Source organism: Dendrobium catenatum, unplaced genomic scaffold (assembly GCF_001605985.2).
Source record: "Dendrobium catenatum unplaced genomic scaffold, ASM160598v2 fragScaff_scaffold_348, whole genome shotgun sequence".
In the NCBI taxonomy this organism is placed as follows: domain Eukaryota; kingdom Viridiplantae; phylum Streptophyta; class Magnoliopsida; order Asparagales; family Orchidaceae; genus Dendrobium; species Dendrobium catenatum.
In genome coordinates, this window is record NW_021318810.1 from 231,624 (window position 1) to 248,786 (window position 17,163).

At 35.6% G+C, this 17,163-nt stretch overlaps 1 protein-coding gene across 1 annotated transcript in view; it reads left to right on the plus strand.

The window, feature by feature from the left end:
* The window catches only part of LOC110109912, a gene marked incomplete in the record, with an annotated part of 44,179 nt that overhangs the window by 18,337 nt on the left and 8,679 nt on the right, over positions 1–17,163 (plus strand). The window contains 4 exon segments of the mRNA XM_028693729.1: positions 8,344–8,437; positions 15,926–16,034; positions 16,193–16,461; positions 16,560–16,687. Of these exon segments, the coding sequence (XP_028549562.1) occupies positions 8,344–8,437; positions 15,926–16,034; positions 16,193–16,461; positions 16,560–16,687 (600 nt within the window).

Here is a 17,163-nt window from a genome sequence, read left to right on the forward strand (position 1 = left end):
GCACTTGTATTACATCTCTATGACTCCCTGTGGGCTCTGAAAATTCGGCCCCGGCCTCCGCCCGCACTGATTGTTTTTTATTCGGCGAGGGGAGTTTTAACGGAGTAAGTTCCGGGGTAAATTTTGGAAGGCAGATAGGTTTGTAGATAAGACACTACCCAGAGATTTTGCCCCGAGGACTTTATGATCTGAGTTCTGGTTTCCTATAGGCGCAAGCCCTTATAGTTAATTACCCCTCCCGATAACGAGAGAGAACTTTCGATTAAGGCTAGTCGATTAGATACGTAGAGATACGTGTTATCTGGCATATAGTAGCAACACGAGTTAAATATTGGAGATTGGGTATTGGAAGTTTGAAGGTTGGAATATTGATATTTAAAACTTGAAATGACACCATCTTGCACTTAAAGCGGATGGTGGGGGAATGGATGATAGACCCGATCAAGATCCCATGGTTCCGTCGTCCTGGGCCTTCGTGGTCCCTGGTCTACTTAGTCAGAGGAGGTAGTCAACCCAACCTGACAGAAGGATCCTTGTCGGCAGCCATGGGTTGCTTCTTCCAAGGGTACCTTGTAGACCTGGGGTGAATATTTGTCTAAGGGGATAAATTTGAATCCACCTTAGCTAACAGAGGGCTTTGTGCCCTATCGATCATATCCTATTTATTCATATCTCAAGGATTTGATGCCACTATGGAGTGTATTTGCTCTGACCATAACCGGTATTTCGTGGTGCCATTTGGCGGCAAAACCACCCGGTTCAGAGGGCCCCGGGTCATAACCGTTTATCCTGCGGTGCCATTTAGCGGCAAAACCATCGGTTAGAGGACACGTACCACGTCCTTAATGGCAGGAGATTGTTTGAGAATAGATCCTATTGATATTTTCGACTAGGCATTAGCTCTTTGTGAGCTGAAGTAGTTTTTGAATTTGTCCACCTCGGCAAACTGTTGCGGAGGGTGGATGAATTTACTTTTAAGTGGCGTATGGTTAGATTTCAGTTTTAAATATTTGAATTTGGAATTTTGTTTGGAAACTTTGGATTTTGGACTTTGAGTGGACTTTTGGAAGGCATTTGAAAATATTTGTGAACCCCTCCGATTGAGATAAGCAATCAACACGGCCATCATCGGGGTGTTTGGGGGTATTTTGTAATCATTTTTTGAACATTGTCGACTTCTATTACTTAGGAGGATCAGTTTCGAATTTATTGACCCGCGCAACATCCCTAAATGTCACGTGTATTCTAATAACACGCTCGCCGGGGCCCATGCGGGTGTTTGAGGGTATTTTGTAATTATTTACTGAACCTTGTCGACTCCTATTATTTAGGAGGATTGGGTTCGATTTATTGACCCACGCAGCATCCCTAAGCGTCACGTGTATACTAATAACACGCTCGTCGGGGTCCATGCGGGTTTTAATTACATTTACCCCTTTGTGTACCTATGTGTATACAAACTACAGTGCATGTGCAGGGGTATTCTGAAATGTTTATAAACGCCTTCTGTCCTCTTGCAAGGGTGTTGCGGATCCGGTGGCGTGTTGTAGCAGCTTATGGATTGAGTTGTTCGCTGCTTTATACAGGTAGACTGTCGTGCACTACTTATTTCTGCAGATTGATTGTAGTGCACTAACGAATCTCCTGCTTTTGCTAGTTGATGTTGCTATCTATCATAGTTCTTTTATATTTGTCCACAGACAGCATGTTGAATGCGTGACTGGTTTTTGATAGTGTTGTTGAGCCTTTCTACTTGTAGGGAATTGGTATATTCACTTTCAATCAAATGGCGTCGATTGTACGAAGGTGACATTTACCTCAAACTTTTTTAAATGCATCTCCACTAGCCATTGTTGATCGTAGCTTGCAAGATTGAAAATGGTTGCCTATGTTCTGATTCAAGTCAAATTCGTATTCTCCTAGTTTGTTGTATAGTTCAAGTTCAATGTCCACTATAGTCTAACTCAAGTCTTTGCTTGAGTTTAAATGTCCAAGTCATGTCTTTGTTCATTTGAACTTGAGTCCAAATTGTCCACGTCATATTAAGTTCAAGTTTAAGTTCAAGTGCATTTAGTGCAATCCAAGTTCCAATGCATGCCACAAGTCCTCTGTTTGAGTTCAAGTTTTGTCCCCTGCGGTCCCTTAAGTTCAATCAAGTTCGAGTCCACATTTTGTTCAAGTTTGAAATTATTTCATTTAGATTCAATTATTTTGTTAATCATTTGCTTTGTGTCCAAATACAAGTCCACAAGTATGCTACCAACTTGTCCAAGTCATTGTTCAAATTTGATTAAAGTTCAAGCCCTTCTATAGTCCAACCCAAGTCTTTTTTTGAGTTCAAATGTTCAAGTCATATGCAAGTTTGACTCAAGTTTGAATCAAAGTCCTTTATCATTTGATATGAATAAGTCCATGTCCTTCGCAATTTGTTCAAGTCCCCCGAGTCCTCAAGTTCAAGATTGAGTATTTGTTCAATTCAAATTATTTAAGTTTGGATTCGTTTTAGAGTTGAATTTTATTGCATCAAAGTTCACATGTCCTCATTGTTCTTTGAGCTCAATCAAGTCCAGGTACGATCTCGTGTTCTCCCGAAATTTCGGCATCCTCCCGACGTCTCCCCTGTTTAGGGGAAAACTACGAGAAACTGGGCCTTCCCACCACGCGCAATAAAGGCGTGTATGATAGGTGTCCTCGGACGAGGACACCGCGGCCGTGATCTTTCCTCCCACCACGCGCAATAAAGACGTGTATGGAGTCTTTGACGGTACCTGTTTAAAAAGACAGTTTGCTTTCCCCTCGCTCAAGGGTACTTATGAATGACGCCGCCTTGCCGTAGGTGCCGCACCGGGGTCCCATCCCACCACACGCAATTAAGGCTTGTATGGGCGATTTTTCGGTCTACCACGAACATTGAAGTAGGGCCTTTAGGTGATTACCTGCCTCGTCGTAGGCGCCGTACCGGGGTCCCATCCCACCACGCGTAATAAAGGCATGTATGGGCGGTTTTTCGGTCCGCCGCAAACAACGAAAACGAGCTCTCGAGTTTAAGGTGATTGCTCGCCCCGTCGTAGGCGTCAGACTAGGGCCCCATCCCACCACGCGCAATAAAGACTTGTATGGGCGGTTTTCTGGTCCGCCGCTAACTCCGAGGACGAGAATCTAAGTTTAGGAAATACGTACCTTCGCGGGGTTCGGTGATGTGGACACGTGGATTGAGGCACACAAATACTTGCATTTCATTTTTTTTCTTATCTTATTATAATTAATTATGCTTGATAATAATAAATTATGATTTAAAAATAATTAATTATAATTAATAATTAATCATTAATCATAAATAATTAATTTTAAGTAATTATAGTTAATTATTAATAAAAATAATTAACTATAACAATATTAAAAATTAATTAAAGCTCATTAATTCTTAAACTTGGCTTTTCTACTTCCCCCCTTATTCTTCTCATTTCTCTATAATTTCACTTGCCTTTTCCTTCTCATGTTGCCTCTTGGATTGTTGCGATTCCTGCTGGCTTTGACCCTTCAGTTTGCTCTTGAAATTAATGCCCCGTGGTCCTTCATTTTACCGAAATTAAAAGTGGCTCTTTGGTTCTCTGTCTGGGCAGTTTTCCCATATCAGCTGGAGGCCTTTTCCCGTGGAAATGAAGCCTTGTTTCCTGTGCAATATTGGGGCTGCTGTGAAGTGACTGTTTGTCTTTCAATTCCCTCATTTATTTGAGTATATGAAGAGATTTTGGGGCTGTTTTTTGGACAGAATTTGAATAGTTTTATGGGGACTGTTTGGTGGTTGTTTTGGGGAGAATTTCAAGAGACTTTTACAGATTTCTGGATAGATTTCTACTGCAGTTTTTAGGTGCCTTTTGGCCTTCTATTTTCAGCTTTTAATTAATGTTTTGGGGCTGTTTGTATTCCTCTTTATGCTTATATATAGAAGATGTTTGTGGCTGTTTTAGGTGGTGAAAAATGTTATTTTTGGAGTAAGAAAACCTGAGGGTTTCTTGGAAAAAGCTTGAGAGCTTTGTTCCACTTCTTCTACTTCTATGGAAATCTTGCGAGCTCTTTCCAACCTTCGTCTTGGCTTCTAATCTCTTTCTTCTCTACGCAAGTGCCATTCCATATGTATCTTTCTTCTCTAAGTGAAGCAAGTTTAGGTGTGTGTCCAAGTTTGTAAGTGTTGTTTGTAAGTGACATGAAATGTAAGAGTTTTATCTAATATTATGAAAGTGTCTTTGTTTCTTATTTTGTGTCTTTTTAGAATTTGGTGAATTTCTTCAGCATTTTCAGTATTTCTTTTATATAGGAAGTCTCCTAATTTTGTGATAAAAAATTTGGGGCCCTCTCCCAAATTTTTGATTGCATCAATTTTGGTATCAGAGCAAGTTAGGAAGTCTCAGGTTTGTGAGTCAAGTTGTCAAGCCTGAGTCTGTCAAGTTTTTTTTGGTTGTCAAATTTAGTTGTCAAGTCTTTATTTTGTTTGTCAAGTCTTTTCGTGAGTCTTAAGTTGAGTCTAAGTTTTTTTTTAGGTGGAGTCTTTTGAGTCTTTTTTGAGTCATCAAAAAAATGAAAAAAAGACAAAAATGCAGAAGAAAGCAAACCAGATGAAGTTGAAGATTCAATGGATAGATGGATTCCATCAAAATCAAAACATCCTTTGGAGTATGAGCTGTACAAGCTTCAATCATGGATGCACATACGTACAGAAAGGTACTTCAAGAAAAAGCAGCGCTTACAAGATAAATTTCTCAGAGAACGAGATGAGATCATGCAAAAGTATGAAGATTTGATCAATGAATTGGATGCGCCGCCTTCACCTCCTCGAAAGAAACCAAGAACTGACTCATCGGGAGCTGAGTCCTCAAGAAGGGGAGTCCGATGTAGGCAGGGGGGGTCAAATCAAATCCTAATATTTGATTTTTGACTTCTCTAGCTCATTAATGTCAAGTGGAAGTTTAGCTCATTATGAGCTGATTTTTAGTTCATTTATTGAACTCAAAATTAGCTCATTAATTCTTAAACTTGGCTTTTCTCCTCCCCCCTTATTCTTCTCATTTCTCTATAATTTCACTTGCCTTTTCCTTCTCATGTTGCCTCTTGGATTGTTGCGATTCCTGCTGGCTTTGACCCTTCAGTTTGCTCTTGAAATTAATGCCCCGTGGTCCTTCATTTTACCGAAATTAAAAGTGTCTCTTTGGTTCTCTGTCTGGGCAGTTTTCCCATATCAGCTGGAGGCCTTTTCCCGTGGAAATGAAGCCTTGTTTTGTGTGCAATATTGGGGCTGCTGTGAAGTGACTGTTGGTCTTTCAATTCCCTCATTTATTTGAGTATATGAAGAGATTTTGGAGTTTTATTTTGGATAGAATTTGAACAGTTTTATGGGGACTGTTTGGTGGCTGTTTTGGGGAGAATTCCAAGAGACTTTTACAAATTTCTGGACATATTTCTACTGCAGTTTTTAGGTGTCTTTTGGCCTTCTATTTTCAACTTTTAATTAATGTTTTGGGGCTGTTTGTATTCCTCTTTATGCTTATATATAGAAGATGTTTGTGGCTGTTTTAGGTGGTGAAAATGTTATTTTTTTAGTAAGAAAACCTGAGGGTTTCTTGGAAAAAGCTTGAGAGCTTTGTTCCACTTCTTCTACTTCTATGGAAATCTTGCGAGCTCTTTCCAACCTTCGTCTTGACTTCTAATATATTTCTTCTCTCCGCAAGTGTCATTCCATATGTATCTTTCTTCTCTAAGTGAAGCAACTATAGGGTGTCTTGTTTGAGTCGTTTGTAGGGTGTTTGTGTTTCTAAGTGTCTTGTAAGCATCTTTAATGTTATGTCAAAAGTTTGTAAGTCCTTTTATATGATATAAAAAGTTTGTGTTTGTTTTAATTTGTCTAGTTTTATGAGTTCTTGATATTTTCTAGATCCTAGAAAGAGTCTTCTTTTGTGATAAAAAATTTGGGGCCCTCTCCCAAATTTTTGATTGCATCAACAAATATGCTTGTACATGTTTAACTAACTTGAAAACTGCAATCCACAAAAAAAAAAGCTTTTAGTGAGGCAATACTTCAGTTATGTAAGCATGGTAATATAGATGAAGACTCTTAAGCTTCCAAACATATCTATCCAGAGTTGTGAAAGTGTTATTGAGGATCTACGAAAGAGCCTTCTATTGGTATTGCTGTTGTAGTGGTGTTCTTTCGATTCATCTCTTTCACCAAGGATAGATGTCCAATTCATAATCTAATCATTGGAAAGGATTTTTGATTCATCTCTCTTCCTCATGATGGATGTTGATAGCTCTGGAATACCATCAATGAATTTTAGTTCTTCCTCCCACAACTTTAATCTTTCTTGAATATAATTTTTTGCAGCTTAGGAGAATTGATGTAGTGTAAGATTCTTAAATATTATACTTATTTCTGTTGTAGTGTTTTTTCATTTATTTTGTCAGTTGTCTTTTGTCTAAAGAATAAAATTTTCATTTATCATTTTGGACTAGGTTGGCTTGCTCATATTTTAATATTTAAGGTTAGTTTCATCATTTTGCATAAAAGTTTTTTTTTTTTAAATGAGTCCTGGGGTCTTGTAATTTAATGATAGTTGACGAACTAAAGAAAATATATTTCTTAGATTTCCCATTAGTGATCATAATTTTTATCTTTTATCTCTCAGTTTTTTTTTTTTTAAGTTTTGAGAACTCTAAACTTCTCAATCCTCTTTTTCTCCTATTTTCCTAGTTTTTCCTTTGTGCTTGATTTTTTTCTTTTCTGCTCCAACAAATAAAAATATTAATAAAAAAGAAAAATAAAAACCATGATAGTCTTATTTATGCTATTCTATTCTTTATCAATCTATAGTTGATTTAGGACCCCATGAACATTTAGGTTTTTGTCGCATATTGAGACAGTTCTGAAGTTAGTTGTTCACAGCATATAACTTCGATCAAATTTAGCTCATTAGGTACTCTAGGTGCCTCCTTTCTTTCTTCTATAACATTGAGCAAGCATGCTAAGTTGCATAAGTGGTTAAAATATGGGACTAGCATTGAAGCATATATTGAAGGGTGTAAATGAGTCCAGCCAAATTCGAGTCACCCTCGGCTTAAGCTTGATTAATTAACCGAGTTCTAGGTCATTTATTATGAAAGAGGGAGATCATTTTTATTCAAGTAGTTATTCTAATAATATGATAAAAAATAGGAAATTAAGTGAGATAGTAAAAAATAACTTAAAATAAGATAGAGATATAACATTTAAATATTTATACAAATTTATTCTAAAATTATTGATTTGTTATATATTTTAAATAGATTTAATATCAATATTTTTTAAACGAGTCAACTTACAAGCTGATGAGTTAAGTTGAGGCAAGCTTAAATTTGGTTCATTAGTTCGTTTAGCTTGGCTTACGAGCTATTTATTGAGTTGAGCATGAGCAGACTCATGAGCAGGCTTGTATCAATTAAATACATATATCAAAGGGTTGTTAATTTCATATTTTATATCGCATGAAGTAGCACAGAAATGCACAAGCCAGGTAAAAAATACTCCATAACAAATGTTATGATTGTTTTTAGTCTATCATATGAAATATTAAGATGAATAATTGAGACATTTAATTTGGGGTTTTAGAAGGCTAGATTATGGTATTTAAGCTAATATATTAGTATTTTTTATATTCTTTATAATTATCATGTCTTTCATTTAAGAAACCTTAGTAATGAATGTATAATTCACTGCCAAACTGAATCTTTTTTGGTACATACCTAAAGCTCGATTTTTTGTCAAAAATTTCTATTTTAGTCTTGCTTGATTATTTTATTTAGTTTCATACTTTTCCAAAAATTGGCACATCATAATTTTTATTTATCTGAGAAAAAAAATAGGAAGCATGCGATGAAAAGCACTATGTTACATGCCGACCATGATTTCAGTCATTTTAAGAATAGCTTGTCCATTTGTGCATGGACCCCCTTCCATGATTTAACAAATGAAACCTTAGTCATCATGTATACAAATTTATTCAAAAAATCCATGAAAATAAATATTCCCTAGCAATTGCTCTTTTTCAAAGACTTGTCTCGATACTTTTTTTGTTTACTGTTGTACCTAGGGACCACTTGAAGATTGTAAGTTAAGATTGGGTTTTGAATTTAGGTGTATGCTTCATCACATTAATTTTTTTCATGTAAAATTTTAATATTATGTTGTTAATTGACGGTTTATTAGCTTTGGAAAAGAAATTATTTACAAACGGTTCATACACATACAAACACTGATGATATTTTCCATTAGAACCAATTTTTACATGCTTTAACAAGCTATTATTCTTGCAGTGGAGGGGCAGGTAATAGTGGTGGTTATCTGGGCGAGGAGGGAACAATTACTGGAAAGAAGTGTCCCCAAGGTCTTTATGGCACTTTCTGCAATGTACGTTTGATTATACCCTTTTTTTATGGGGTTTCATACATATGTTTGTTTCTTTTTTCATACTGTATTACACTAAACTTCAAATCAAAGTATCATATCATTTTTTGTAATTTCTCTTGCGTGACACTGTTGCTTGTTAAAAATGATGTTATGCTATTGTATTCAAACTCTATATGAATTGAATAGCCTTTTTTTATTGTAAACAATGGGATGTGCTCATTGCTGGGATGTGTATTATCCCATTGTAATATATTGTAAGTCTATTGTAGTCTATTTAATGAACTTTGGGGAGTGTGCTTGGGGGTGGGTTTGTCCATATCAACTACTTAGGGTGGGTTTGTAAAACTTAAGTTCCCGTGTGCGTGCTTTTAAGTCTGCGGGAAAAAAATTACGCATTTTCACACATTTACCCCTAAATATTCATGCACGTCTTTCTTGGCGTGATGAGATTGAAGACTACTGCTGTGGTGTTGCTCAACACCGATTATGCACGTCTTTCTTGACGTGGTGGGCAGGCTAAGACTTCAAAAAATTCTCCTAAACAGGGGAGATGTTGGGCGGCTGTCGAATTTTTCAGTAAACATGAGATCTGACTTAATCTAATTCACAAGGAACAAAACTTAAATTAATGAACAGGTAACTAGACTTTAAATTAACAAATGCGCAATCGTAACGAAAATGAATGTGGTGGCTTGCCAATCAGCTAATGTTCATAGAGAAGTCAACAATGAATGCGATGCATCGGGCAACCCACATTAACATACGAATGAACACTCTAATTCCGCCTGCAAACAATAACACTCTACAAAGTCAACTTGGAATCGGACACATCAAACAATGGGTTCAACATACAACTAACCTGACAGATTCCTAACAAACTTGAATAAGAAAATTATTATGAGCAAGGCCCGCTCTCTACAAACAAAGACAACGAATTTATAATGTATGCAAACACGAGCAAGCAACGATGACAATGGATGAGTTGTGAATGTAGTAGTCTTCATATGTTCATCATTAGTCGGCTTGCAAATGAATACACTAGTTCATATGCAAGTAACGATAGTGGATAAATTATGAATGTAATGGGTTCCCTGCAAATACATTTAAGAGAACTGCAATGCATGTGACACACTACCTATAAGTGGTGGACAACATACTTGTAATACACACGAGCTCGTCATCAACAAGCAAATATAGAAAAACTATAGTAGATGTGAACATCTACGGGTAGCACTAGAAGATCTGCATTCAACGTAACTTAGTCATAGGTAACAACAGAAGACCCGAGATGCGTACAACTATCCCGCCTACAAGTAGTGTCAGAAAGTATACGTTGAATACAATCTACCTTCATGCAATAGCGGTCGACTTTTGAACGTCCGCTAACGACGCACAACTCACTAACAAATTCAACAAAGCTCGTATAGTATGCAACTTACCTGCAAGAAGCAACAAACGGCCCGTAGTCCAACGCTAAGATTCTCTTGTAAGCAGAACATGGAATTTGTAGTAAAAACTGCGAGCCAGTGATAAACTGATGCAGTAAATTTGAGATATCAGGCTGTCACACTAAGCCCCTAAGGAAGCTCTTGCATCTTCTAAATGACAATTGCTTGCACAATTAAACATATTCAAATATTGCAAAAATACCTCTATGCATTGAAATGCGCACTGATGTATTCACATCATTCATATACATGTTACAAAATACAAAACACATAATGCAAGCATATTATCAAACATATAAAATACACCGTGTAGCGGCAGTGTGCTATGCCAATTTGCAAATACATCATGCACTATATGAGAGCACCGAATTATCATGCAAATATATTATGCAAACAAATAGGCAATACATGAATGCATTATGCCTGCATGTTAGGAAAATATATCATATGTTATGTTAATGCATTAAACTCCCATGCAGTATAGCGGTACATTATGCGAGCACATTAAACGATGCATAAATGCACATGTCAGCATACATGTTTACATGCTAACATATGAATACACCTGCGAGTATGTTAACATGCAGATGAACACATGAGTGTGTATGTGAGCACGCAAATGTGTTTATATCTACTACATTGCATACATACAACCATTATACAAATACATTACGCAAAATAAATGCAAAAGCATATACCTGCATGTGCCCTGACGAGCGTGCGTATGCACACACGTGACGTCTGAGGATGCTGCGTGGGTTAAGAGATGAACTTAAGTTCAAGCCTGATCCTCTGTCGACAAATAGGTAGAGTCGACACGGCCTGAATCATCGAACAAAGACACGGTCGTAGCGCCGACCGAAGTATTTGGTTTTATACGTTCTTATTAGGCTTTCAAGATATCTTATAAGGAAAATTCACACATCAAAATGAATATCCTAGGTTCTGTATAAATCTCTTATTTATTTTGATAGGAGGTGTGCAAATACAACAGGGCTTATGTCTGCTTGGAATTAACAGCCATTTAACAACTTAATATACAAGCAATCGTCCTGGATGTAATACACTATAAAGCTAGCTTTATCCTAAGAGATCAAAGGAGTAAATCGAACTCCAAATTAGTAACTCAAAATGAATCTTCACTTTAAGTTAAAGTGACACTATCGAGAAGACTCACTAAAAACTCTAAATTTTATCTTATTTAATTAACCTAAGTAAATTTTCTAACCTTTGGCAGCATAACGTCCCTATACCAACAGGAATAGCGTAGCATCCTCTGGGCGCAAGAGGACCCCACTACCTTACCATAGTCTTGTGCGTTGGGCTAGTGTACATTGCAGAAAATAAAATGCATATGTGTATGCATATCAGGGCAAAGGTGTTCGTGTATACAATACCCAAAACTATATCGACTTAGAATTAGTATATGTGTTCCTACAAAGTCTGGAATACATACATCATGGAAAACTTAGGAAAATTCTACCCACTAATGCAATCTAACACCCATATGATGAAATGCATGAATGTAATGTAAATAAAGAAAGAGGACTATACATAAAGAAAAATGAGTTTTATTACTGTTTAATGTCTTCGAGCTCCAAGTATTATGTGGAATTCCAAAAGAGATTATCCCCCCAAAGGCAGGGATATCGTCTTTTGAATCTTCACTTGTATATATAAGCAGACATTCTTAATTATTTTATAACTCTGGACACTGTACAATTCGATCTATATACAAATTTACTCTTTACAGACTCTGATACATATACATTACATTTCCTAGGTATATTCTGCTTACTATTGTAAGAAAATAAAGATCCGAAAAAGAAAGAATATTAGCATATATAATATAAAGTGCACCAGTTGTGTAATATCCTAATGCTTCTAATGCAGTCCTTAAAAAGTCTAAGTGCACCAATGAAAAATAAAGGTATGACATTCCAGAGTGTAGAAATATAAATAAATAGACAATGGGTGCTCTCCAAGCAAAGCACCCGACAATCAATTCATACCACCAGTCTAACCTAGACTAGAGTTGGTTGTCCTAGCAAACCATTTAAGCTTGTGAGATGCTGTGTGGCTTTGGTATTTCTTATAAGAATTTAATGTTTAAGTTACATGAATTTTAATGTTTGTTTATTAAAGGTTAAATGGGGAATTTAGTTGAAGTTTATCTTTTGTATATTTGGATTTTATTATTTAGATTTTAAGGTTTGAAATTAATTATTTAATTATAAAGAACTTATAGATTAAAAACCCTAAAGTGCAAGGGTTAGTAATTTAAAAGTCCTAGAAGGCTTTGCAACTGAAATGTGATAATCCCCATATAAGATAGATGATCACATAAAGCCTTAAGAAATTTATTTATTAATGTATTAAGAGATAGAAAAAGGTCCCTTCAATCAAATACATATACTCTCCAAGTGGAGTCAAGCATAATATATAGGGTCTGTAATTTATTTGTGGTTGATTAAGGGTTGTAAAAAAATTATACAATCATGCTTTTCATGGGTGGAGGCTAGCACGGTGCATAGACCCTTAATTTGTTATTTAATATTTACTAAATCCCTTAATCAAATATGTAAGTATATGAGTATTTAATAATATTGTTAAAATTTTTAAAAATATATAATTTTAGTCCCACATCATAGGAGAAGTTTAAGATTGTTGCCTTTGAACCCTTTATAAAGTGTGAAGTACACTCTTTTTATTAAACAAATTATGTGAGATATTTAAGATGCATATATTATGGTGTAATTAATAATCATAGTTAATAAAAATATTTAAAAAAGTTAAATGAATTTAATAAACTAAAATATATTATTTAAAATATAATTAAAACAAAATAATTTTTTTTCTAAACCAGTCGGTTCTTTCGAACCCGGATTGGTTCAGCGGTTCACCGGGTGAATTTCCAGTTCAATCCGATTTGATCTGGTCCGATGCATAGTCGGTTTTATAAGCTGGATTGGATCGGCCACCATACTGATTCGCGGTTGAACTGGCTAGTCCGATTTTCAAAACAGTGGTTTTACCTTCATTTACTGAATCTCAGAAGTTGTATGAGAGCTTGATTTGTTTGTTGAGAGGTGTAGAACATTTCTCCAGAAGACGTCGAGAGCTAAAATGGTCTGGATCGCGAGATCTAGGCCTTGGACAGGTGTTCGGTGTGGCGGGGATCTCGTCGTCAACAATGTGCAACTGCCGGAGTTTGACTTGGAAAGGGTGTATGGAAGTGTGGAGAGCTCGAACAAAATCAAAGTTGACCTAGAGGTGGTGAGAGAGAGAGGGTAATTGCTTTAATGAGCCTTTTTGGACCCTTTGGCCTATGCAATTAAAAGAGGGATTTCTTTGTTTATTTCTCTTAATTCGTTTTGAGAATTGTGCTTGGGGCTACTGAAATTAAATTTCAGCCAAGGAATACTGGATTTTTACAAGTACTTCTGATTGGTCTATCTCTACTGAACCTAATATAGGCCGGATATAATATATTTACTCTCCTAACTGGGTCATTGGAAGGGTGATATTTTAGACCAAACCATCTAAGTTGACTCTCTAATCTTATCTACAATTGGAGCTACTCCAACATTTCACGTATATACTCATTTCCCATTCATTATCTAAGTGTAAATCCAATCATCCACTCATGCATCCTTGTCTCTATAACACAACTTAATTTTATTCTTCTCTTTTAATTTCCAACATTCTGCACCATAAAACATTGTAGGTCTCACCACCATCTTATAAAATTTTCCCTTAAGTTTGAGAGCTAATTTTCTTTCAAACCCCAATGCATTACTCCACTTAACCATCCAACTTGAATTCTACTAGTAATAACCCATCTATTTCACCGTCGCTTCAAACAATAGGTCTGAGATATCTAAAACGTGCACTCTTTTTAATGACTTGATCACCCAAAATCACAATCCCACCACTAGATATATTAATACTAAAATTACACTTTTACTGCTAAAATTATACTTTATGTATTCAGTTTTAGATCTACTACCTTTAGACTCTAAAATTGACCTCCATAATTCAAGTTTTGCTTTTACACCCTCTATAGTCTTATCAACAAGAAGAATATCATCAGCAAAAAGCATACACTAAGGTACTGTAACAGCTCAAACTCTTAAATATCGAAATATTATCCGCTTTGGCTCCTAAGGGTCTCACGGTTCTGTCCTGTTGATGTAACGTTTCAAGAGGTCACCCATCCCAAGTTTTCTCTGGGATGAAGCAAAGTTTCTTAATGAAATTCGAACCATTACACCAAAAAGCACATCGATATTTAAGAGTTTAGCTTTTTTTACTCAAGGGATTTCACAATCTTCCCCACTTAAGTAACTGACTTCCTCGTCAATATCCTTATCCCAGAATCATCCACCAGACAAATAGGATTATAGAGGTGGCTTCTATAGCTTAAGTGGTGACTCTTGCCACATATCACTTTGTCTTGTATAACACTTAATTCTCATTTCTGGCTGTTGTATTGCTTTTATAGCATTTGTAACAGCTCAAACTCTTAACTATCGAGATATTGCGTGCTTTAGCCGAAGGGGCTCACAGTTGTTTTGTTGGTGTAGTTTCACAGGAGGTCACCCATCTCAGGATTTCTTCGGGATGTGAACGCTTAACTGTGAAGTTTCTTAATGAAATTCCAACCATTACAGCAAAAAGCGCCTCGATATTTAAAAGTTTAGATTTTTTATTTAAGAGATTTTACGGGTACATCCTCTTATAAAAGTCTAGTAAGAACATCCATGGCTAAAGCAAAAAAGATATAAGCTTAAAGCTGATCCTTGATGTAATCAAATTAAAATAGGAAAACACTTGGTCCCACCTTGTGTTTAAACACAGGTAACATCTTTTGCATGCATATCTTTAATGAATTGAATATAAGCATTATTAATTCCTTTCTTTCCTAGAACTCTCAATAGCACATCACTTGAAATTTTATTATATAAAATGGGAAACTACGAAAATACAATCATAAAATGAAAACTGAAAATACAGGTGAGATCAAAAATAAAGGCTAGCAATCTCGGCCGTCGATCTCCGTGGTCGTCTCTGATAAGCGCGCCGAAATCTCCTATCGATGACCTCATCAATATGCTTTCTTTAAATCAATAAATATCATATCTAAATCAATAAATATCATATGTAGATCCTCCTCTCCCATAGTATCCTATGTTGAATCTCTCTATCTCATAATTTTAATGTATGACACATTAACTTAATTCCTCTATAGTTTTTACACTCATGTGCATTTCTTTTGTTCTAAAAATAATAGCCAACACACTCCTCCACTTATCTGACATTTTTTTAGTCTTCAAATTAATATTAAAAGTTCAATAAGCCAAGAAATTCCTTGATCTCCTAAGCATTTCCACACCTTTATTGGAATATCATCAGGTCCCATTGCTTTTCCACACTTTATTTTTCTTAAGCCTCTCCAAATTCCATTTTTCTAATACAACGATAAAAACAAAAATCTCTATTTTCATTTAGGGTGTCAAGGTCACTAAAATCAATCGTATTATCACAATCTTCATTGAAAAGCGTATCAAAATATCTAATCCACCTATGTTGAATTTCCTCTTCTAAAAAAACACTTTTTTATCTTCATCCTGAACTATAATAAATTCTTTTTTTTTTCCTTGTAGGGCATACTTTTGTGCTACTAGATATTTAGTTATTGGGTGGACAGTTTTTATTTTCTTTTATTACTTAGCAATCTTGTGTATTGGTAGCTAGATTTCATAAAGAATGTCAAAGTACTAGCTTGTTTGCTTACGTAGCAGTTAGCATAATGTGAAAATAAATTATCAAGAAAAAGAAATTTCCTCATGAAATTTATGTTCTGTAATAATCGTTTGTATAGAAGATGCTATTAAAATCGCCCCAAATATTTGAAATAAGGATAGAAATGAGGATCATGAAATGATAAAGGATGTCATTTCTTGTTTCTTAGTTATCTACTATTGGTTGAGCTTCTATCGTAGGTGATATGAAATGGCGTTCTGCATTATTATTTCAGGAATGCCCAATTGGTACATACAAAGATGTTGTTGGATCTGAACCATTACTCTGTTCTCCCTGCTCACTTGATTTGCTTCCCCAAAGAGCAGATTTCATATATGTACGAGGTAGCTTCTTACCTTAACTTCAAACATGTGAATAGGCATTATAATTGTTTTCAAAAAAATATTTCTCTTACTTTGGACCATATGCCCAATAAGTTTCTTATTTCTTCATTACAGCATATTTTTTTGGTTTGGAATATATTCTAATGGGATTTTTGCAGGTGGGGTTACGCAGCCATTCTGCCCATATAAATGTTTATCAGACAAGTACAAGATGCCAAAATGCTACACTCCACTTGAAGAATTGATATATACTTTTGGAGGTCCTTGGCCATTTGCAATTGTCCTCTCGTTTATATTGATACTCTTAGCACTTCTTTTAAGTGCTTTAAGAATAAAAATGGTTGGAACTGATTTTAGATATCAAACTTCAAATCCTATTCAAAATGATGGTTCATCTTCCTTTCCATATCTTTTGTCGCTGGCTGAGGTACCATTTTGTTTATCAATTTAGGTGCGAATATGCTTATTACTATGAAAATATATTGCTTAGACTCTTGTTGAAATGATTCCTTATTAATAAACTAGGTTCCTGGGACTAGCAGAGTTGAAGAAACTCAAAGTCATGTGCATAGGCTGTACTTCATGGGTCCAAATACATTCAGAGAGCCTTGGCATCTTCCTTACTCTCCGCCAGATGCAATTATCGGAATTGTGTAAGGAAAATTTGAAATTTTGGAATCCTTTTTGGAATGTATGTTCTTTATTTACCAGTAGTTAGTGGATGCCCTTCCGTTCTGTAAGGTTGATCCCGCTAAAGTTCTGTACGAAAAAGCTTTTACGAAAGAATTAGTCAATATCTAATTAAATCATATATATATATATATATATATATATATTACTAACAAATAAATAATAAATACTATTTCTGAAATTTATATTATTTTAAAAAATAAAAGATAAAGAAAAAAATAATAAATAAAACAACCACAAAAATAAGTGAGGCATAGTTTCCTGCCCCCAATAACTCCCAAGGCATCAAAGTTCTACAGCCAAAGTGAGCTATTATGACTTTCACGTGGGGGTTGTCTACAAGAAATCATGTAAAAATGCACTCCCCTTCCTAGATCTCACTCCAAACGTAGTCCATCTTTTATAATCATAGCTACTCAATATATGAAGGCCCCGTTTT